General features: G+C 53.7%; 1 protein-coding gene across 1 annotated transcript in view; it reads right to left on the bottom strand.

Annotated features, from left to right (window-relative positions):
- Positions 1 to 2,356: 2,356 nt before the first annotated feature.
- Positions 2,357 to 22,821, bottom strand: part of LOC125450949 (complement component C6-like) — a 66,397-nt gene continuing 45,932 nt past the window's right edge. Inside the window, exons 13-18 of the mRNA XM_059644962.1 lie at positions 22,574 to 22,697; positions 19,214 to 19,346; positions 17,835 to 18,026; positions 16,659 to 16,740; positions 4,995 to 5,236; positions 2,357 to 2,783 (exon numbers count right to left, since the gene is read on the bottom strand). Coding sequence (XP_059500945.1) covers positions 2,626 to 2,783; positions 4,995 to 5,236; positions 16,659 to 16,740; positions 17,835 to 18,026; positions 19,214 to 19,346; positions 22,574 to 22,697 — 931 coding nt within the window. The 3' untranslated portion in view covers positions 2,357 to 2,625. The remainder of the gene's footprint in view (positions 2,784 to 4,994; positions 5,237 to 16,658; positions 16,741 to 17,834; positions 18,027 to 19,213; positions 19,347 to 22,573; positions 22,698 to 22,821) is intronic.

Below are 22,821 nucleotides of genomic sequence, written 5' to 3'. Positions count from 1 at the left end.
GTGCAGGATCCTCGCGTTTAATTTCAGTTTGAAAGCTGTGAGGAGGAACGCAGCACTGTGGTCTGACTTTCCGACGCTGGGGTGTAGAGTCACTGTGCCACCCTGAACCACCTTACTTTCCAGTGCCTGGGCAGAACGGCATGTTTCTGGCGCTGTAGTTCATAGAGTTGATGTCCTGTTTTGTGTCCTTCGAGCAGACGTGGACCACTCCTTGAGAGAGTTAGCAGCTGCCAGCGCACATCAGAGACCGAATCAGCTTCAGTTCCCAAAGCTCCTCAGCAACTTTAAAAACAAAAGCAAGACAATGTTCCTATGGGCTAGAGAGAACTGATTGCTCTGATGAAGGAACATCGCTTCAAGTGGGACTAACTGAGCTCAACTGATTATCTGAACAGACTAACACTGTCTTGAAGAGAGAAGTCGCAGATGCTGCTTTAAGGAGGCTGTTCACATTTTTCAGACGAGAGAGCGAACGTTCCCAGAGAAGTCCCAGTCCTGACCTCCTCCATCTGGTTCGGATCACAGCTGCCAATTCTAGGGGCCCTGCCCAAACACTGATTCCTGGAAATATTTCGAAATAGTCAATAACTCAAACTGTTCCAAGCTTTCTCTCTCACTCCCACACTTTCCAACACAATCCCCACCTCACTTCAAAATCAACCCATTCTCTATCGGATTCACTCATATCAGGATGTCCCGAAACACTCCCCACTGCCCTGGACGCACAAGCCCGTCCAGAACCACTGTCTCACAGACCCCGCCTCCACCCCACCTCACAATCCCTAATACCACATCCCCAACACCACTCCGACACACCCCTTCCCCACCCTCCCCATCCCCGACACCACTCCGACACACCCCTTCCCCACCCTCCCCATCCCCGACGCCACTCCGACACACCCCTTCCCCACCCTCCCCATCCCTACCCTCCCCATCCCCGACACCACTCCGACACACCCCTTCCCCACCCTCCCCATCCCCGACACCACTCCGACACACCCCTTCCCCACCCTCCCCATCCCCGACGCCACTCCGACACACCCCTTCCACACCGTCCCCATCCCTACCCTCCCCATCCCCGACACCACTCCGACACACCCCTTCCCCACCCTGCCCATCCCTACCCTCCCCATCCCCGACACCACTCCGACACACCCCTTCCCCACCCTCCCCATCCCCACACACCATCCCCGACACCACTCCGACACACCCCTTCCCCACCCTCCCCATCCCCACCCTCCCCATCCCCGACACCACGTCGACTCAACCCTTCCCGACCACACCATCCCCGACACCACTCCGACACACCCCTTCCCGACCACACCATCCCCGACACCACTCCGACACACCCCTTCCCCACCCTCCCCAACCCGACACACCCCTTCCCCACCCTCCCCATCCCCACACACCATCCCCGGCACCACTCTGACACACCCCTTCCCCACCCTCCCCCACCCTCCCCATCCCCACCACTTCATCCCCAACGCCACTCCGACACGCCCCTTCCCCACCCTCCCCATCCCCACACACCATCCCCGACACCACTCCGACACACCCCTTCCCCACCCTCCCCATCCCCGACACCACACCGACACACCCCTTCCCCACCCTCCCCATCCCCACCCTCCCCATCCCCGACACCACTCCGACACACCCCTTCCCCACCCTCCCCATCCCCACACACCATCCCCGACACCATCCGACACACCCCTTCCCCACCCTCCCCATCCCCGACACCACTCCGACACACCCCTTCCCCACCCTCCCCATCCCCGACACCACTCCGACACAATCCTTCCCCACCACACCATCCCCAACACCACTCCGACACACCCCTTCCCCACCCTCCCCATCCCCGACACACCCCTTCCCCACCCTCCCCATCCCTGACACCACTCCGACACACCCCTTCCCCACCCTCCCCCACCCTCCCCATCCCCACCACTTCATCCCCGACGCCACTCCGACACACCCCTTCCCCATCCTCCCCATCCCCAACACACCATCCCCTACACCCCCCACAACTCACCTTCCACCACCTCCCCATCCCCCACCTCCCCATCACCAACTCACTATTCCCCACCTCCACATCCCCAACTCACCACCCACCACCTCCCCATCCACCACCTCCCCATCCCTCACCTCCCCATCCCCGACTCACCATCCCCCACCTCCCTATCCCCCACTCACCATCCCTTACCTCCCCAAACCCAACTCACCATCACCCACCTCCACATCCCCAACTTACCACCCACCACCTCCCCATCCGCCACTCACCCTCCCCCACCTCACCATCCCCCACCTTCCTATCCCCGACCTCCCCATCCCCAACACCCCCTCCCAAACACACCATAAGTTGTGAACTATTGAGCTGATGGAGAATCTCAGCCTGTGTTTTATTGGAATGTACAAACTCTACGTCATACAGATAGTGGAGTTAAAGACATGCAGCATCAGCAAGACAGGAGGAGATATTTGCAATATATTTTGTCATTGACAGTGAAAGTGAACGAATTGAAACCGTCTCTGGTTTCTATGCTGTGAACTGTGCGCTACCTCACAATGTGCGATGAACCGAATGCACAATGAAGAGATTCTCAATGCACAGAGTCCTGGTTATTTTCCTCAGGGTGATGGGCACATCTGAAAGTTGATCTTCTTGCATTTCATCGCTCCCAGCATGCAAAGGCTGACATTCATCTGTCCAGAAACTACGATCACGCAATAATCCTTCGCATCTCCTGTAGGACACTGATTGGGCAGGAGACAGACACACTTTGACCCTGTGGGAAAGGGGAAGAGGTGGTCAGTGAGAGAACATGACAGACAGATAAAAAACGCAGCACCACCAGCACACTGCCCAAGATCCTTCGTTCTCTGAAACGTGGGTCTGTGGATAGTACACTGGCCTCAGTCTGTAGATTGTAGGTTCAACTCCAACCTGAACACATTCAGACCTGAACGTGTCGCACTGTCGGAGGGTCAGTGCTGAAGGGGTGGGCACTGTCGCAGGGTCAGTGCTGAGGGAGCGGCGCACTGTCGGAGGGTCAGTGCTGAGGGAGCGGGCACTGTCGGAGGGTCAGTGCTGAGGGAGTGCCGCACTGTCGGAGGGTCAGTGCTGAGGGAGCGCCGCACTGTGGGTGGGTCAGTGCTGAGGGAGCAAGCACTGTCGGAGGGTCAGTGCTGAGGGAGCGCCACACTGTCGGACGGTCAGTGCTGAGGGAGCGGGCACTGTCGGAGGGTCAGTGCTGAGGGAGTGGGCACTGTCTCAGGGTCAATGCTGAGGGAGCGCCGCACTGTGGGTGGGTCAGTGCTGAGGGAGCAGGCACTGTCGCAGGGTCAGTGCTGAGGGAGTGGGCACTGTCGCAGGGTCAGTGCTGAGGGAGCGCCGCACTGTCGGAGGGTCAGTGCTGAGGGAGTGGGCACTGTCGCAGGGTCAGTGCTGAGGGAGCGCCACACTGTCGGAGAGTCAGTGCTGAGGGAGCGGGCACTGTCGCAGGGTCAGTGCTGAGGGAGTGGGCACTGTCGCAGGGTCAGTGCTGAGGGAGCGCCGCACTGTCGGAGGGTCAGTGCTGAGGGAGTGGGCACTGTCTCAGGGTCAATGCTGAGGGAGCGCCGCACTGTGGGTGGGTCAGTGCTGAGGGAGCAGGCACTGTCGCAGGGTCAGTGCTGAGGGAGTGGGCACTGTCGCAGGGTCAGTGCTGAGGGAGCGCCGCACCGTCGGAGGGTCAGTGCTGAGGGAGTGGGCACTGTCGGAGGGTCAGTGCTGAGGGAGTGGGTACTGTGGGAGGATCAGTGCTGAGGGAGCGCCGCACTGTTGGAGGGTCAGTGCTGAGGGAGCGGGCACTGTCGGAGGGTCAGTGCTGAGGGAGCGGGCACTGTCGGAGGGTCAGTGCTGAGGGAGCGGGCACTGTCGGAGGGTCAGTGCTGAGGGAGTGGGCACTGTCGGAGGGTCAGTGCTGAGGGAGCGCCGCACTGTCGGAGGGTCAGTGCTGAGGGAGCGGGCACTGTCAGAGGGTCAGTGCTGAGGGAGCGCCGCACTGTCGGAGGGTCAGTGCTGAGGGAGCGGGCACTGTCAGAGGGTCAGTGCTGAGGGAGCGGGCACTGTCAGAGGGTCAGTGCTGAGGGAGTGCTGATCATGAAGCCACAAGGTTGTTTAATGAACGTAGGAACAATGGCCCTTCAACCCCTCAAGTCTGTTCCAACATCATGTCTAATCTGTGCCCTAACTCCATGTACCTGTCTTTGGCCTGTATCCCTTCATACTGTGCTTAACAAAACTCTATCTCTCTCAGGTTTAAAATTAACAACGGGTCCAGCGTCTGCTGCTGTCTGTGGCAGTTACACACCTCTCCCAGCCTTAGTGTGTTGAATGAGATGGGGCTGTTATCTTAAACACAATGGAGTTACCTTTGCAATGGTAATAAGCTCTGCTCCCTCAAATGATGGTCCCGGGATGGCGGTGGGAGAGGGAACAGCAGAGAACCTGCCTTAGTCCCGCACTGGGGGCCCGGACCTGTCAGTGCTTCCACACGGATACAGGCTCAACACACAGTGAGCAGTGAGTGAGTTCGATCATCAACCTGTCACAGCACAGAAACATCACAACCAGGAGATGCAGTGGGCCATTCAGCCCTTCAGACCTGCTGTCTAATCATTATCGTCGTGGCCATTCATCCAGCCCAGTCCCCTGTTCCTGCTTTTCTCCTCAAAACCTTTGATCCCTTGAGCCCTAAGAGCTGTACTTTTGCTCAGGGTATTGTCGTCACACCGATGGCAATACCACGGGTCGCTGTTCGCTCAGCACTGTGCCACTGACAGGGGCAAAGCCCCAGGATTCACTCTGCCATACGAGGGCAAATGTAGAATGGAACCTCCTGAGCCCGCAACATGCTGTATTCCCACAGACAGCAAACTATTCCCACCCAGGCCCAGCTCCCACCCGAGGCTTCACCCAGCAAACTGCAGGCCTGCCTTAGAGCCAACAGCGTTACCTGCACACCTCTCCCAGTCATAGCATGTGTCAATAAAATGACAGGGCTGCCTCTTGGAGCTGGAGACTGAGAGCTGGGCTCTCTCTACTGCCCAAAGCAGGACAGAGTCTTCGCACGGCCCCTGCTTCACCAGCTGCAGGTTCTGGTTTTCACATCTCATCGCCAAATAGGCACAGCGCGAAGTACTGAGCACTCTCTCAGCTGCGACATCATACGCACAGATCTCTGCAGGTGGAGCCGTACTGTGAATGGAACAGTAATTCATCAGAATGTTAGCAAGGGGCCGCACACACGCTGTCCCCTACACAGCACTAAACAGTGTGGCTCACAGCCACATACAGACCAGGGGACTGCACACACACTGTCCCCTACACAGCACTAAACAGTGTGGCTCACAGCCACATACAGACCAGGGACCGCACACACACTGTCCCCTACACAGCACTAAACAGTCAGGCTCACAGCCACATACAGACCAGGGACCGCACACACACTGTCCCCGACACAGCACTAAACAGTCAGGCTCACAGCCACATACAGACCAGGGACCGCACACACGCTGTCCCCGACACAGCACTAAACAGTCAGGCTCACAGCCACATACAGACCAGGGGACTGCACACACACTGTCCCCGACACAGCACTAAACAGTCAGGCTCACAGTCACATACAGACCAGGGACCGCACACACACTGTCTCCTACACAGCACTAAACAGTCAGGCTCACAGTCACATTCAGACCAGGGACCGCACACACGCTGTCCCCTACACAGCACTAAACAGTCAGGCTCACAGTCACATACAGACCAGGGACTGCACACACGCTGTCCCCTACACAGCACTAAACAGTCAGGCTCACAGTCACATACAGACCAGGGACCGCACACACACTGTCTCCTACACAGCACTAAACAGTCAGGCTCACAGCCACATACAGACCAGGGGACTGCACACACGCTGTCCCCGACACAGCACTAAACAGTCAGGCTCACAGTCACATACAGACCAGGGACTGCACACACGCTGTCCCCTACACAGCACTAAACAGTCAGGCTCACAGTCACATACAGACCAGGGACTGCACACACGCTGTCCCCTACACAGCACTAAACAGTCAGGCTCACAGCCACATACAGACCAGGGACCGCACACACGCTGTCCCCTACACAGCACTAAACAGTCAGGCTCACAGTCACATACAGACCAGGGACTGCACACACACTGTCTCCTACACAGCACTAAACAGTCAGGCTCACAGCCACATACAGACCAGGGACCGCACACACGCTGTCCCCTACACAGCACTAAACAGTCAGGCTCACAGTCACATACAGACCAGGGACTGCACACACACTGTCTCCTACACAGCACTAAACAGTCAGGCTCACAGCCACATACAGACCAGGGACCGCACACACACTGTCCCCTACACAGCACTAAACAGTCAGGCTCACAGCCACATTCAGACCAGGGACCGCACACACACTGTCCCCGACACAGCACTAAACAGTCAGGCTCACAGCCACATACAGACCAGGGACTGCACACACACTGTCCCCTACACAGCACTAAACAGTCAGGCTCACAGTCACATACAGACCAGGGACCGCACACACACTGTCTCCTACACAGCACTAAACAGTCAGGCTCACAGTCACATTCAGACCAGGGACCGCACACACACTGTCTCCTACACAGCACTAAACAGTGTGGCTCACAGTCACATACAGACCAGGGACCGCACACACACTGTCCCCTACACAGCACTAAACAGTGTGGCTCACAGTCACATACAGACCAGGGACCGCACACACACTGTCCCCTACACAGCACTAAACAGTCAGGCTCACAGTCACATACAGACCAGGGACCGCACACACACTGTCCCCTACACAGCACTAAACAGTGTGGCTCACAGCCACATACAGACCAGGGACCGCACACACACTGTCGCCTACACAGCACTAAACAGTGTGGCTCACAGCCACATACAGACCAGGGACCGCACACACACTGTCTCCTACACAGCACTAAACAGTCAGACTCACAGCCACATACAGACCAGGGACTGCACACACGCTGTCCCCTACACAGCACTAAACAGTGTGGCTCACAGTCACATACAGACCAGGGACCGCACACACACTGTCCCCTACACAGCACTAAACAGTCAGGCTCACAGCCACATACAGACCAGGGACCGCACACACACTGTCTCCTACACAGCACTAAACAGTCAGACTCACAGCCACATACAGACCAGGGACTGCACACACGCTGTCCCCTACACAGCACTAAACAGTGTGGCTCACAGTCACATACAGACCAGGGACCGCACACACACTGTCCCCTACACAGCACTAAACAGTCAGGCTCACAGCCACATACAGACCAGGGACCGCACACACACTGTCTCCTACACAGCACTAAACAGTCAGGCTCACAGCCACATACAGACCAGGGACCGCACACACACTGTCCCCTACACAGCACTAAACAGTCAGGCTCACAGTCACATACAGACCAGGGACTGCACACACACTGTCTCCTACACAGCACTAAACAGTCAGGCTCACAGTCACATTCAGACCAGGGACCGCACACACACTGTCCCCGACACAGCACTAAACAGTCAGGCTCACAGCCACATACAGACCAGGGACCGCACACACGCTGTCTCCTACACAGCACTAAACAGTCAGGCTCACAGTCACATACAGACCAGGGACCGCACACACACTGTCTCCTACACAGCACTAAACAGTCAGGCTCACAGCCACATACAGACCAGGGACCGCACACACACTGTCGCCTACACAGCACTAAACAGTCAGGCTCACAGCCACATACAGACCAGGGACCGCACACACACTGTCCCCTACACAGCACTAAACAGTCAGGCTCACAGCCACATACAGACCAGGGACCGCACACACACTGTCTCCTACACAGCACTAAACAGTCAGGCTCACAGCCACATACAGACCAGGGACCGCACACACACTGTCTCCTACACAGCACTAAACAGTCAGGCTCACAGCCACATACAGACCAGGGACCGCACACACACTGTCCCCTACACAGCACTAAACAGTCAGGCTCACAGCCACATTCAGACCAGGGACTGCACACACACTGTCTCCTACACAGCACTAAACAGTCAGGCTCACAGCCACATACAGACCAGGGACCGCACACACACTGTCCCCTACACAGCACTAAACAGTCAGGCTCACAGCCACATACAGACCAGGGACCGCACACACACTGTCTCCTACACAGCACTAAACAGTCAGGCTCACAGCCACATACAGACCAGGGACCGCACACACACTGTCCCCTACACAGCACTAAACAGTCAGGCTCACAGCCACATACAGACCAGGGACCGCACACACACTGTCTCCTACACAGCACTAAACAGTCAGGCTCACAGCCACATACAGACCAGGGACTGCACACACGCTGTCCCCTACACAGCACTAAACAGTCAGGCTCACAGCCACATTCAGACCAGGGACCGCACACACACTGTCTCCTACACAGCACTAAACAGTCAGGCTCACAGCCACATACAGACCAGGGACCGCACACACACTGTCTCCTACACAGCACTAAACAATCAGGCTCACAGTCACATACAGACCAGGGACCGCACACACACTGTCTCCTACACAGCACTAAACAGTGTGGCTCACAGTCACATACAGACCAGGGACCGCACACACACTGTCTCCTACACAGCACTAAACAGTCAGGCTCACAGTCACATACAGACCAGGGACCGCACACACACTGTCTCCTACACAGCACTAAACAGTCAGGCTCACAGTCACATACAGACCAGGGACTGCACACACACTGTCTCCTACACAGCACTAAACAGTCAGGCTCACAGCCACATACAGACCAGGGACCGCACACACACTGTCTCCTACACAGCACTAAACAGTCAGGCTCACAGCCACATACAGACCAGGGACCGCACACACACTGTCCCCTACACAGCACTAAACAGTCAGGCTCACAGCCACATACAGACCAGGGACCGCACACACACTGTCTCCTACACAGCACTAAACAGTCAGGCTCACAGCCACATACAGACCAGGGACCGCACACACACTGTCTCCTACACAGCACTAAACAGTCAGGCTCACAGCCACATACAGACCAGGGACCGCACACACACTGTCCCCTACACAGCACTAAACAGTCAGGCTCACAGCCACATTCAGACCAGGGACTGCACACACACTGTCTCCTACACAGCACTAAACAGTCAGGCTCACAGCCACATACAGACCAGGGACCGCACACACACTGTCCCCGACACAGCACTAAACAGTCAGGCTCACAGCCACATACAGACCAGGGACCGCACACACACTGTCCCCGACACAGCACTAAACAGTCAGGCTCACAGCCACATACAGACCAGGGACCGCACACACACTGTCTCCTACACAGCACTAAACAGTCAGGCTCACAGTCACATACAGACCAGGGACCGCACACACACTGTCTCCTACACAGCACTAAACAGTCAGACTCACAGTCACATACAGACCAGGGACCGCACACACACTGTCTCCTACACAGCACTAAACAGTGTGGCTCACAGTCACATACAGACCAGGGACCGCACACACACTGTCTCCTACACAGCACTAAACAGTGTGGCTCACAGTCACATACAGACCAGGGACCGCACACACACTGTCTCCTACACAGCACTAAACAGTGTGGCTCACAGCCACATACAGACCAGGGACTGCACACACACTGTCCCCGACACAGCACTAAACAGTCAGGCTCACAGCCACATACAGACCAGGGACCGCACACACACTGTCTCCTACACAGCACTAAACAGTCAGGCTCACAGTCACATACAGACCAGGGACCGCACACACACTGTCCCCTACACAGCACTAAACAGTCAGGCTCACAGCCACATACAGACCAGGGACCGCACACACACTGTCTCCTACACAGCACTAAACAGTGTGGCTCACAGTCACATACAGACCAGGGACCGCACACACACTGTCTCCTACACAGCACTAAACAGTCAGACTCACAGTCACATACAGACCAGGGACCGCACACACACTGTCTCCTACACAGCACTAAACAGTGTGGCTCACAGTCACATACAGACCAGGGACCGCACACACACTGTCTCCTACACAGCACTAAACAGTCAGGCTCACAGTCACATACAGACCAGGGACTGCACACACACTGTCTCCTACACAGCACTAAACAGTCAGGCTCACAGCCACATACAGACCAGGGACCGCACACACACTGTCCCCTACACAGCACTAAACAGTCAGGCTCACAGCCACATACAGACCAGGGACCGCACACACACTGTCTCCTACACAGCACTAAACAGTGTGGCTCACAGCCACATACAGACCAGGGACCGCACACACACTGTCTCCTACACAGCACTAAACAGTCAGGCTCACAGCCACATACAGACCAGGGACCGCACACACACTGTCCCCTACACAGCACTAAACAGTCAGGCTCACAGCCACATACAGACCAGGGACCGCACACACGCTGTCCCCTACACAGCACTAAACAGTCAGGCTCACAGCCACATACAGACCAGGGACTGCACACACACTGTCTCCTACACAGCACTAAACAGTCAGGCTCACAGCCACATTCAGACCAGGGACCGCACACACACTGTCTCCTACACAGCACTAAACAGTCAGGCTCACAGCCACATACAGACCAGGGACCGCACACACACTGTCCCCTACACAGCACTAAACAGTCAGGCTCACAGCCACATACAGACCAGGGACCGCACACACACTGTCTCCTACACAGCACTAAACAGTCAGGCTCACAGTCACATACAGACCAGGGACCGCACACACACTGTCTCCTACACAGCACTAAACAGTCAGGCTCACAGCCACATTCAGACCAGGGACCGCACACACACTGTCTCCTACACAGCACTAAACAGTCAGGCTCACAGTCACATACAGACCAGGGACCGCACACACACTGTCTCCTACACAGCACTAAACAGTGTGGCTCACAGTCACATACAGACCAGGGACTGCACACACACTGTCTCCTACACAGCACTAAACAGTCAGGCTCACAGCCACATACAGACCAGGGACTGCACACACACTGTCCCCTACACAGCACTAAACAGTCAGGCTCACAGCCACATACAGACCAGGGACCGCACACACGCTGTCCCCTACACAGCACTAAACAGTCAGGCTCACAGCCACATACAGACCAGGGACCGCACACACACTGTCCCCTACACAGCACTAAACAGTCAGGCTCACAGTCACATACAGACCAGGGACCGCACACACACTGTCTCCTACACAGCACTAAACAGTCAGGCTCACAGTCACATACAGACCAGGGACTGCACACACACTGTCCCCTACACAGCACTAAACAGTCAGGCTCACAGCCACATACAGACCAGGGACCGCACACACACTGTCCCCTACACAGCACTAAACAGTCAGGCTCACAGCCACATACAGACCAGGGACTGCACACACACTGTCCCCTACACAGCACTAAACAGTCAGGCTCACAGTCACATACAGACCAGGGACCGCACACACACTGTCTCCTACACAGCACTAAACAGTCAGGCTCACAGCCACATACAGACCAGGGACTGCACACACACTGTCCCCTACACAGCACTAAACAGTCAGGCTCACAGCCACATACAGACCAGGGGCCGCACACACACTGTCCCCTACACAGCACTAAACAGTCAGGCTCACAGTCACATACAGACCAGGGACCGCACACACACTGTCGCCTACACAGCACTAAACAGTGTGGCTCACAGTCACATACAGACCAGGGACCGCACACACACTGTCTCCTACACAGCACTAAACAGTCAGGCTCACAGCCACATACAGACCAGGGACCGCACACACACTGTCCCCGACACAGCACTAAACAGTCAGGCTCACAGCCACATACAGACCAGGGGCCGCACACACACTGTCCCCTACACAGCACTAAACAGTCAGACTCACAGTCACATACAGACCAGGGACCGCACACACACTGTCCCCTACACAGCACTAAACAGTCAGACTCACAGCCACATTCAGACCAGGGACTGCACACACACTGTCCCCTACACAGCACTAAACAGTCAGGCTCACAGTCACATACAGACCAGGGACTGCACACACACTGTCCCCTACACAGCACTAAACAGTCAGGCTCACAGTCACATACAGACCAGGGACCGCACACACACTGTCTCGTACACAGCACTAAACAGTCAGACTCACAGTCACATACAGACCAGGGACCGCACACACACTGTCTCCTACACAGCACTAAACAGTCAGACTCACAGCCACATACAGACCAGGGACCGCACACACACTGTCTCCTACACAGCACTAAACAGTCAGGCTCACAGTCACATACAGACCAGGGACCGCACACACACTGTCTCCTACACAGCACTAAACAGTCAGGCTCACAGCCACATTCAGACCAGGGACTGCACACACACTGTCTCCTACACAGCACTAAACAGTCAGGCTCACAGTCACATACAGACCAGGGACCGCACACACACTGTCCCCTACACAGCACTAAACAGTCAGGCTCACAGCCACATTCAGACCAGGGACTGCACACACACTGTCTCCTACACAGCACTAAACAGTCAGGCTCACAGTCACATACAGACCAGGGACTGCACACACACTGTCCCCTACACAGCACTAAACAGTCAGGCTCACAGTCACATACAGACCAGGGACCGCACACACACTGTCCCCTACACAGCACTAAACAGTCAGGCTCACAGCCACATTCAGACCAGGGACTGCACACACACTGTCTCCTACACAGCACTAAACAGTCAGGCTCACAGCCACATACAGACCAGGGACTGCACACACACTGTCTCCTACACAGCACTAAACAGTCAGGCTCACAGCCACATTCAGACCAGGGACCGCACACACACTGTCCCCTACACAGCACTAAACAGTCAGGCTCACAGCCACATACAGACCAGGGACCGCACACACGCTGTCCCCTACACAGCACTAAACAGTCAGGCTCACAGCCACATACAGACCAGGGACCGCACACACACTGTCCCCTACACAGCACTAAACAGTCAGGCTCACAGCCACATACAGACCAGGGGACTGCACACACACTGTCCCCGACACAGCACTAAACAATCAGGCTCACAGCCACATACAGACCAGGGGACTGCACACACACTGTCTCCTACACAGCACTAAACAGTCAGGCTCACAGCCACATACAGACCAGGGACCGCACACACACTGTCCCCGACACAGCACTAAACAGTGTGGCTCACAGCCACATTCAGACCAGGGACCGCACACACACTGTCTCCTACACAGCACTAAACAGTCAGGCTCACAGCCACATACAGACCAGGGACCGCACACACACTGTCCCGCAAACATCATAAGGTCAGAAGTGGGGATGTTCCCCCAGATTGTACAATGTTCAGCACCATTCGTGACTCCTCAGATACTGAAGCAGTTCGTGTTCAAATGCAACAAGATCTGGACAATACCCAGGCTTGGGCTGACAAGTGGAAGTGACATTCGCGCCACACAAATGCCAGGCTGTGACCATCACCTATAAGAGACAATCTAACCACTGCCCCTCGATATTCAATGGTGTTACCATCACTGAATCCCCCCCCCCCCTCCCCACTATCAACATCCTGAGGGTTACCGTTGGCCAGAAACTCAACTGGACTCACCACATAAACACAGGGGCTACAAGAGCAGGCCAGAAGCTGGGAATCCTGCGGTGAGTAACTCCTCTCCGGACTCCCCAAAACCTGTCCCACCATCTACAAGGCACAAGTCAGGAGTGTGATGGGATACTCCCCACTTGCCTGGATGGGGGCAGCCCCAACAACACTCAAGAAGCTCGACACCATCCAGGACAAAGCAGCCGCTTGATTGGCACCACATCCACAAGGATCCACTCCCCCCACCACCGACACTCACTAGCAGCAGTGTGTACTATCTACAAGATGCACTGCAGAAATTCACCAAAGATCCTCAGGCAGCACCTTCCAAACCCACGACCACTTCCATCTAGAAGGACAAGGGCAGCAGATACATGGGAACACCACCCCCTGCAAGTTCCCCTCCGAGTCACTCACCATCCTGACTTGGAAATATATCGCTGTTCCTTCACTGTCACTGGGTCAAAATCCTGGAATTCTGTCCCTAAGGGCATTGTGGGTCAACCCACAGCACATGGACTGCTGCAGTTCAAGAAGGCAGATCACCCCCACCTTCTCAAGGGGCAACTAGGGACGGGCAAGAAATACTGGGCCCAGCCAGCGATGCCCATGTCCCACAAACTGAACTTTTAAAAATTCATATGCAGAAACACAGCAGAGGGCACGCGCTGTCCCTTCAAGAAGATCAGGCAGATGGGCACAGGCTCACAGACATAGACTTGCATAGTCACACTCTCATTCATGGTGGCTAATGTACCCGATAATGTCAAGGTAGCAAATGAAACAACAGTTAAAGGAGACCAGACAATGCAGCTTTTTGTGTTACATTATCATGACAACTCGCAAGGAATATCGATATAAAGGGAAAATGAAACTTAGACTGGGATGTTCTGGAATCTGCACGTACCAAAGCACAGGCTCCTGTCCTCTGTAGACAGAAAGAACTGATATACACACTGCAACTCATTTAGCTGAACAGAACAGCCATTCACAGGCTCCTTTCTTGGTGCAATTTACTGCTTTGTATAACATTTTGAAAAACATTGGCCGTTAACTGTCAGTCTTCATTAACTGGCACATTCTCCATATCCTGTGCTCGAGGGATGAAGGAGAGCAGCTGCTGTAAATTGGCATATGTTTAGGAACTAGCTTCTACCCAGAAATGAGGAGGGATGCTCTGAAGAGTTTAACAAACTGTATGTGAGTTGGAGTCTGGTGGGCAAACTGGCCCCAGTTCTTCCTCTATTAGACACTAAATATTTAATAAATTTACATCTATGACCCGCTATGAGTTTCTACCCACTCAACAACTTACTTTTAGTTGTTTGGTGATAAAGTCCTATTTTGAAGCAGCCAACTCTGATTGGCTGGGGATGGATACTCGTAGAAACATTGCCATGGAAAATGCATCAGTTAATGAAGACTGACAATTAACAGCCAAAGCTTTTTCAATATTTCGCACAATGTAATAAATTTCACTGAGAAAGGAACCTGTGAATGACTGTGATAACATGGTGTGGAGCTGGAGGAGCACAGCAAGCCAAGCAGCATCAGAGGAGTAGGAAAGCTGAGATTTCAGAGTCTGGACCCTTCTTCAGAAATGGGCTAGTAGCGACGGGCGGTGTGTGCAACGGGCAGGGGCTTAACCAGTGTGAGCTTATGACCCACACTTACCGGGAATTCCTCATTCATGGGAAATAATTGCAATTCCCAATCCCTATCACAAATGGGGTTCAACAGGTTACGCACAGCTAGCAGCACACGCCGATCCGTTCAGTATAGCGCGCATGCAGCCCCGGACATCTAAGGGCATCACAGACCTGTTACTGCTCGGTCTAAAATTACAGATATTTTACTGTCACTGCACTGAGCCTGAGTGAGACCACACCGGGAGTACTGTATACAGTTTTGCTCTCCTTATGTGAAAAAGGATGTAGCCGCGTTAGAAGCAGTTCAGAGTAGATTCATCTGATGGATTCCTGAATGGGGGGGAGGGGGTACACGTTTTGAGGAGAGATGTTTTGAAGATGTTTTGGTGTTTTGAAGAATGACAGCTGAACTCACAGAGGCATATCAGATCCTCTGGCATCTTCACAGGCTGAAGGCTGAGGGGCTGTTCCCCCTGGTGTGAGAGGCTGGAATGGGGCACACTGTTTCATTAAAGAGTTTTAAGACAGTCAAGGAAAAATATTTTTCTTTCACAGAAGGTCATCAGTCTTTGGGAAGTTGAATTGTTTAGGATTATATTCACTGGTGTTTGGTAAACTATGAAATTCCGACAGGGCAAGACAGGGCACATGTAGGAGAGATGGTCCCAATGATTGGGGAGGGGTTCAGAATCAGGGGTCACGCTCAAAGGACTTGGGATAGACCATTTAGGACTGAAATGAGGAGAAATCTCTTCACCCAGAGAGCGGTGAGTTTGTTCAGGCCAAAATGTATTTTCTATGTTTCTATAATTCTGTGTGAAAGCATTGTCTCACAACACCCTCGTTTCATTTGCAGATCACTCCAAAAATGTGTTCCTTTTGTAAGTGGTGATGAGTGCATCAACAACAAACAATATGGACACAGACATGTAAGTACAGGGATAGTATGGGCTGGCAGGCAGCGAAAGAGGAAGGGCAAGAGCCCAGTCTATAACATACCCACAAATAACAAAGTATGGAGCTGGATGAACACAGCAGGCCAAGCAGCATCTCAGGAGCACAAAAGCTGACGTTTTGGGCCTTGATGAAGGGTCTAGGCCTGAAACATCAGCTTTTGTGCTCCTGAGATGCTGCTTGTCCTGCTGTGTTCATCCAGCTCCACACTTTGTTATCTCAGATTCTCCAGCATCTGCTGTTCCCATTATCCCTATAACATACCCACAATCCTGATCTGCTGACTTGCAGATGCACTGGTCTCCATCCGCCTTCTGTCCTGGGTCACAGTGTGAGCTGTCGATATCTACAGAGTAGAAGAATCACCAGTAAAATGATTCAGACAGACCCAGGCTGACTAGGGCAGTTAGCGTTGTCTCAGAGTCACGGAGATGTACAGCACGGAAACAGAACCTTCGGTCCAACTCGTCCATGCTGACCTGACATCCGAAATTAATCTGGTCCCATTTGCCAGCATTTGGCCCATATCCCCCCCAAACCCTTCCTAATCATGTCCCCATCCAGATGCCTGTTAAATGTTGTAATTGTGCCAGCCTCCACCACTTCCTCTGGCAGCTCATTCCATACACGCACCACCCTCTGTGTGAAAAAGTTGACCCTCAGGTCCCTTTTAAATTATTCCCCTCTCACCTTAAACCTAAGCCCTCTGGTTTTGGACTCTCCTACCCTGGGGAAAAGACCTTGAGTATTCATCCTACCCATGCCCCTCATGATTTTATAAACCTCTATAAGGTCACCCCATAGCCTCCGACAGTCCAGGGAAAATAGCCCCCAGCCTATTCAGCCTCTCCCTGTCGCTCACACCCTCCAACATCCTCATGAATCCTATCTGCACCATCTCAAGTTTAACAACGTCCTTCCTACAGCAGGAGACCAGAGTTTCCATATTCTATCACAGCATGTCCCTAACTGCCCCTTGAGAGGGGGTCTTGCTCAGTCATTTCAGAGGGCAGGTAAGAGTCAGCCACATTGCTGTGGGCCTGGAGTCACATGTAGGCCAGACTGGCTGAGGTTGGCAAATTTCCTTCCTTAAGGACATTAGTGAAGTGGGTAGAGTTTTTAGGGCAATTGATGATAGTCTCATGATCACTGAGGCCAGCTTTATTTTCCAATTTGTTAGCAATGAAGTTTAAATTCCACCAGAGGCTGTGCTGGGATTTGAAGCCCCAGAGCCAGACCATTTCTGGGGTGTGTAAACGGCTAACCAGCCTGCGCTCACCATCTACCTACTGCTAACCGATTAAAGAGCTATCCCTTGTGTTCGACAAAAGGGGCTGAGTCTTCTCATGGATGCCCCATCCCCTTGTGTTAGGCCTGACGGGGTTTTTGAGGAAAGGGTCGGGGGGAGAAGGGTTTCTTCGGGGCAATGTGTGATCTTACCAGACCGGCAGAGAATTTCCTGGGGCAGGTCAGGTTCCCAGGCGAGGCTGGCGCCACATTCATACTGAGGGTGAGCAGCTGCTCTCATCCCAGGAGGGCAGCGGACCCGGACGCTCTCTCCAATGCTGTACTCAGTCTTGAATGGATGCAGGGTGGCAGGGCTGGAGACAGCAGGCCGCGTGCAGACAGTCCCTACAACACAACAGCAGCAAATGACGATCACATCAACCATGATCTCATCGAATGGTGGCGCAAACGCAGATGGGCTGTTTGATGAACACTGTCCTTGCATTGAGTGCAGGAGGGAGAAAGCAAAGCAGAGCTTGCTGGGCTCTGGCTTTGACAATACCCTGGGGAGGAAAAGGGAGCCGACAAACTCCTCAGCATCGTCTGACAAAGTGTCAGCTCAGACTCGCAAACTCTCAACTCTGGAACTAAAAAGTCCCAATGGACAACTGGGGCCACAGGCTCAAGCTCACAGCCCAATAGGGGGCGCCGCCCTGTCGGAGGGTCAGTGCTGAGCGACTGGGCCCTGTCAGAGGGTCAGTGCTGAGGGAGTGGGCCCTGTCGGAGGGTCAGTGCTGAGGTAGTGGGCTCTGTTGGAGGGTCAGAGCTGAGGGAGCGGGCACTGTTGGAGGGTCAGTGCTGAGGGAGTGGGCACTGTCGGAGGGTCAGTGCTGAGTGAGCGCCGCACTGTCGGAGGGTCAGTGCTGAGGGAGCGCCGCACTGTCGGAGGGTCAGTGCTGAGGGAGTGGGCACTGTGGGAGGGTCATTGCTGAGTGAGTGGGCACTGTCGGAGGGTCAGTGCTGAGTGAGCGCCGCACTGTCGGAGGGTCAGTGCTGAGGGAGCGCTGCACTGTCGGAGGGTCAGTGCTGAGGGAGCGCTGCACTGTCGGAGGGTCAGTGCTGAGTGAGCGCCGCGCTGTCGGAGGGTCAGTGCTGAGGGAGTGCGGAGGGAGGACTGCACAGTGACTGGTTTTGGCCTGGAATCCACTGCCTGAGAATATAATGGGGGCAGTTTCAAATGTGAGTCATTGCTGTGTAATACCTGGAGGTACAGGATTTTGGGGAGAGGGCAAGTGAATGAAACCAAGTGAAATGCTCATTGGGCAAGCTAGGTTCGCCATGATGGGCTGAATGTTCGCTTGCGCTCTGTAATAATGCTGTGATTGTGAAAATTGTGAGCTCCACAACATTGTTTTGAAGCAGTGAAACTGTTCCAATTTGTGGGGCGGGAGCAGAGGGTGTTGGAGTAATTGTAGAGCTGCTTCAAGGGGCTAGCATTGTCATATTGATGGAGTGAAGATCCTCCTGTGTTTGTGTACGACTTTACCCCAGTGCCTGTCTGGCTTATTGGGACAGACGAACAGGAACCTTACGCCGACAGTGCATCTCCTCTTTCTGCCACGTTCCATCCGGGAGGCAGCGGTAGAACGGGTATCCGCGTGCCTCATAACCAGAGAAACAGATTATCTCCAGCATTTCGGCCAACTTGTAATGAGGTTTGGAGACCTGCAACAGAGACCCAGCGTTAGTCAGTGTAGAGCCAGTGGGATGAAATTTAAATTCAAACCCAGTCTCAGAGATGGTGACCATAACACCAATCACCGTTTGCTGTGTAAACCCATCAGGTTCTCTAATGCCCCTCAGGGAAGGAAATCTCTCATCCTTACACGTGACTCCAAACCCACAGCAATGTGGTTGGCCCTAACTGCCCTCTGGGCAATTAGGGATGGGCAATATCTGTTAGCCTACATGCTGTGAATGAATAAAAAGAAGATTTACAACAAAGCCAGAAGTTGCTGGCACAGCTCAGCAGGTCTGGCAGCATCCATGGAGGAGAAAACAGAGTTAACGTTTTGGGTCCAGTGACCCTTCCTCAGAACTGATGGTGGCTGGGAAAACGTCAGTTTATACGCAGAAAATAGGAAGGAGGTGGGTGGGGAGTAAACGATAGGATAGAGCCCAAAGAGAGAAAGACAGTTAGACAGACAAAGGAGTTGCTAACGATCAGGCTGGGAGGGTGAATAGTTGTTCATGGGGACTGTTAGTGACTAACAACACAGGGTGTGTAATGGCAGGCTACGTGGTAACAAGGCCTGGTGTGTGGGGTGGGGGGCTGGGACATGGGAGAGTTTAGGCCTAAAATTATTGACCTCAACATTGAGGGCTGCAGGCTCCCCAAGCGGAAATGAGGTGCTGTTCCTCCCGTTTGTGCTTAATTTTGCTGGAACACTGCAGCAAGCGAGAGACAGAGATGTTGGCCAGGGAGCAGGGTGGTGCGTTGAAGTGGCAGGCAACAGGTAGCTCAGGGTCTTTTTTGCAAGCAGCACGTAGATGTTCTGCGAAGCAATCACCCAGTCTACGCTTGAATGTAGACGAGACCGCACTTTGAGCAGTGATTGCAGTAGACCAGATTCTGGGAAGTGTGGGCGAAGGCTTGGCAGTGTGGAGGAACAGAGGGATCTTGATGTCCACGTCTTTATGTCCCTTAAAGTTGCGACCCAAGTTGATAGGGTTGTAAAGAAGGTGCGTGGTGTGTTGGCTTTCATTGGCAGGGGAATTGAGTTTAAGAGCCGTGAGGTTATGCTGCAGCTCGATAAAACTCTGGTGAGACCACACTTGAAATCACGTGTTCAATTCAGGTCGCTTCATTAAAGGAAAGATGTGTCAGCTTTAGAGAGGGTGCAGGGGAGATTTGCCAGGATGCTGCCTGGACTGGAGCACAGGTCTTATGAGGAAAGGTTGAGGGTGCTAGGGCTTTTTTCATTGGAGTGAAGAAGGATGAGTGGTGACTTGATAGAGGTTTACAAGATGATGAAAGGCACAGATAGAGTGGATAGACAGAGGCTTTTTCCCAGGGCAGAAATGACTATTATGGGGGGTCATAATTTTAAGGTGATTGGAGGAAGGTATGGGGAGATGTCAGAGGTAGGTTCTTCACACAGAGAGTAGTGGGAGTGTGGAATGTGCTGCTGGCAGTGGTAGTGGAGTCAGATACTTTAGAGACGTTTAAACGACTCTTGGATAGGCACATGGAGGATAGTAAAACGTAGGGTATGCAGAGTAGTTTGGTCTTAGAGTAGGATAATAGGTCAGCACAACATCGTGGGCTGAAGAGCCTGTACTGTGCTGTACTGTTCTATGTTCTATGCTCAAAGTGTTGGTTCACCTGGAAGGTATGTTTGAGCCCTCGGACACTGGGGAGGGAGGAGGTAAATGGGCAGGTGATGCACCTTCGCTGGTTACAGGAGAAGGTGCTGTGGGGCTGTGGGGAGGTGTTGGGGGGTGAAGGAAGTGTGGACCAGGGTGTCCTGGAGGGAACACTCCCAGTGGAAGGTGGACAAGGGAGAGGAGGGGGATAATGTAGTGGCATCCTGCTGGAGGTGGCAGAAATGGTATCTGAAGATCTTCTGGACGTGGATGCTGGTGGGATGGTAGGTAAGGATAAGGGGAACCCTATCGCTGTTGCAGGAGGGAAGAGAAGGGGTGAGGACGGAAGTGCAGGAGATGGGTTGGGCCCGATTGAGGGGCCTGTCAACAATGGAGCTGGGGAATCCACAAGGGATACACATTGGCCAAACCAGGTAAGAATGAGAGAACTCCTTCCCTAAAGGATATGAGTGAACCAGCTGAGTTTTTACAACAATAGACAGTCATTGTAGATTCATCCTTCTCCTTTGTCTATCTGGGTGTTTCTTTGTGGCTGAAGTGTTCTCGGCCCAACCATCTTCAGCTGCTTCAGCAATTCCTCCATCATAAGGTCAGAAGTGGGGATGTTGCCCCAGATTGTACAATGTTCAGGACCATTCGTGATTCCTCAGATACTGAAGCAGTCCGTGTTCACATGCAACAAGATCTGGACAATACCCAGGCTTGGGCTAACAAGTGGAAGTGACATTAGCGCCACATAAATGCCAGGCTGTGACCATCACCAATAAGAGACAATCTAACCACTGCCCCTCGATATTCAATGGTGTTACCATCACTGAATCCCCTCCTATCAACATCCTGGGGGTTACCACTGACCAAAAACTCAACTGGACTCACCACATTAACACAGAGGCTACAAGAGCAGGCCAGAAGCTGGGAATACTGTGGTGAGTAACTCACCTCCTGGCTCCCCAAATCCTGTCCCACCATCTACAAGGCACAAGTCAGGAGTGTGATGGGATACTCCCCACTTGCCTGGATGGGGGCAGCCCCAACAACACTCAAGAAGCTCGACACCATCCAGGACAAAGCAGCCACTTGATTGGCACCTCATCCACAAGGATCCACTCCCCCCACCACCGACACTCAGTAGCAGCAGTGTGTACTATCTACAAGATGCACTGCAGAGATTCACCAAAGACCCTCAGGCAGCACCTTCCAAACCCACGATCACTTCCATCTAGAAGGACAAGGGCAGCAGATACATGGGAACACCACCCCCTGCAAGTTCCCCTCTAAGCCCTTCACCAACATGACTCGGAAATACATCGCCGTTCCTGCACTGTCACTGGGTCACAATCCTGGAATTCCCTCCCTAAGGGCATTGTGGGTCAACCCACAGCACATGGACTGCAGCCGTTCAAGAAGGCAGATCACCCCCACCTTCTCAGGGGGCAATTAGGGACGGGCAAGAAATGCTGGGCCCAGCCAGTGATACCCATGTGCTGTGAACGGATAAAACGAGTCCCCTCAGTGGTGTGCGTGCTGTGCTAGATGATGTGACGGAGCCCATGGAGAACCCTCACCCTCAGGAAGCCATTCTCGGGCGCCTCTGGTTTGGGACAGTAGACACTGCCGTCGGTGGGACCAGGATGCAGCGGATCAGTGATCTCCCTTCTCACCTCGTCGTCATTAATGCACAGAGTGCTCCTGGAGAGAAGGCAGACAGACATGTCTGTGTCAGCACTCAGCAGATAAACCAGGAATTTGTCCTGTTAGACACCTTCAGTCAGATCCAACCCTGAAACTTATGACCTAACTCTCCTGGGGCAGA

The sequence above is a fragment of the Stegostoma tigrinum genome, chromosome 3 (assembly GCF_030684315.1).
Source record: "Stegostoma tigrinum isolate sSteTig4 chromosome 3, sSteTig4.hap1, whole genome shotgun sequence".
Taxonomy (NCBI): Eukaryota; Metazoa; Chordata; class Chondrichthyes; order Orectolobiformes; family Stegostomatidae; genus Stegostoma; species Stegostoma tigrinum.
The sequence above is the reverse complement of the archived record's forward strand: the minus strand, read 5'-3'. Positions and strand labels throughout refer to the sequence as shown.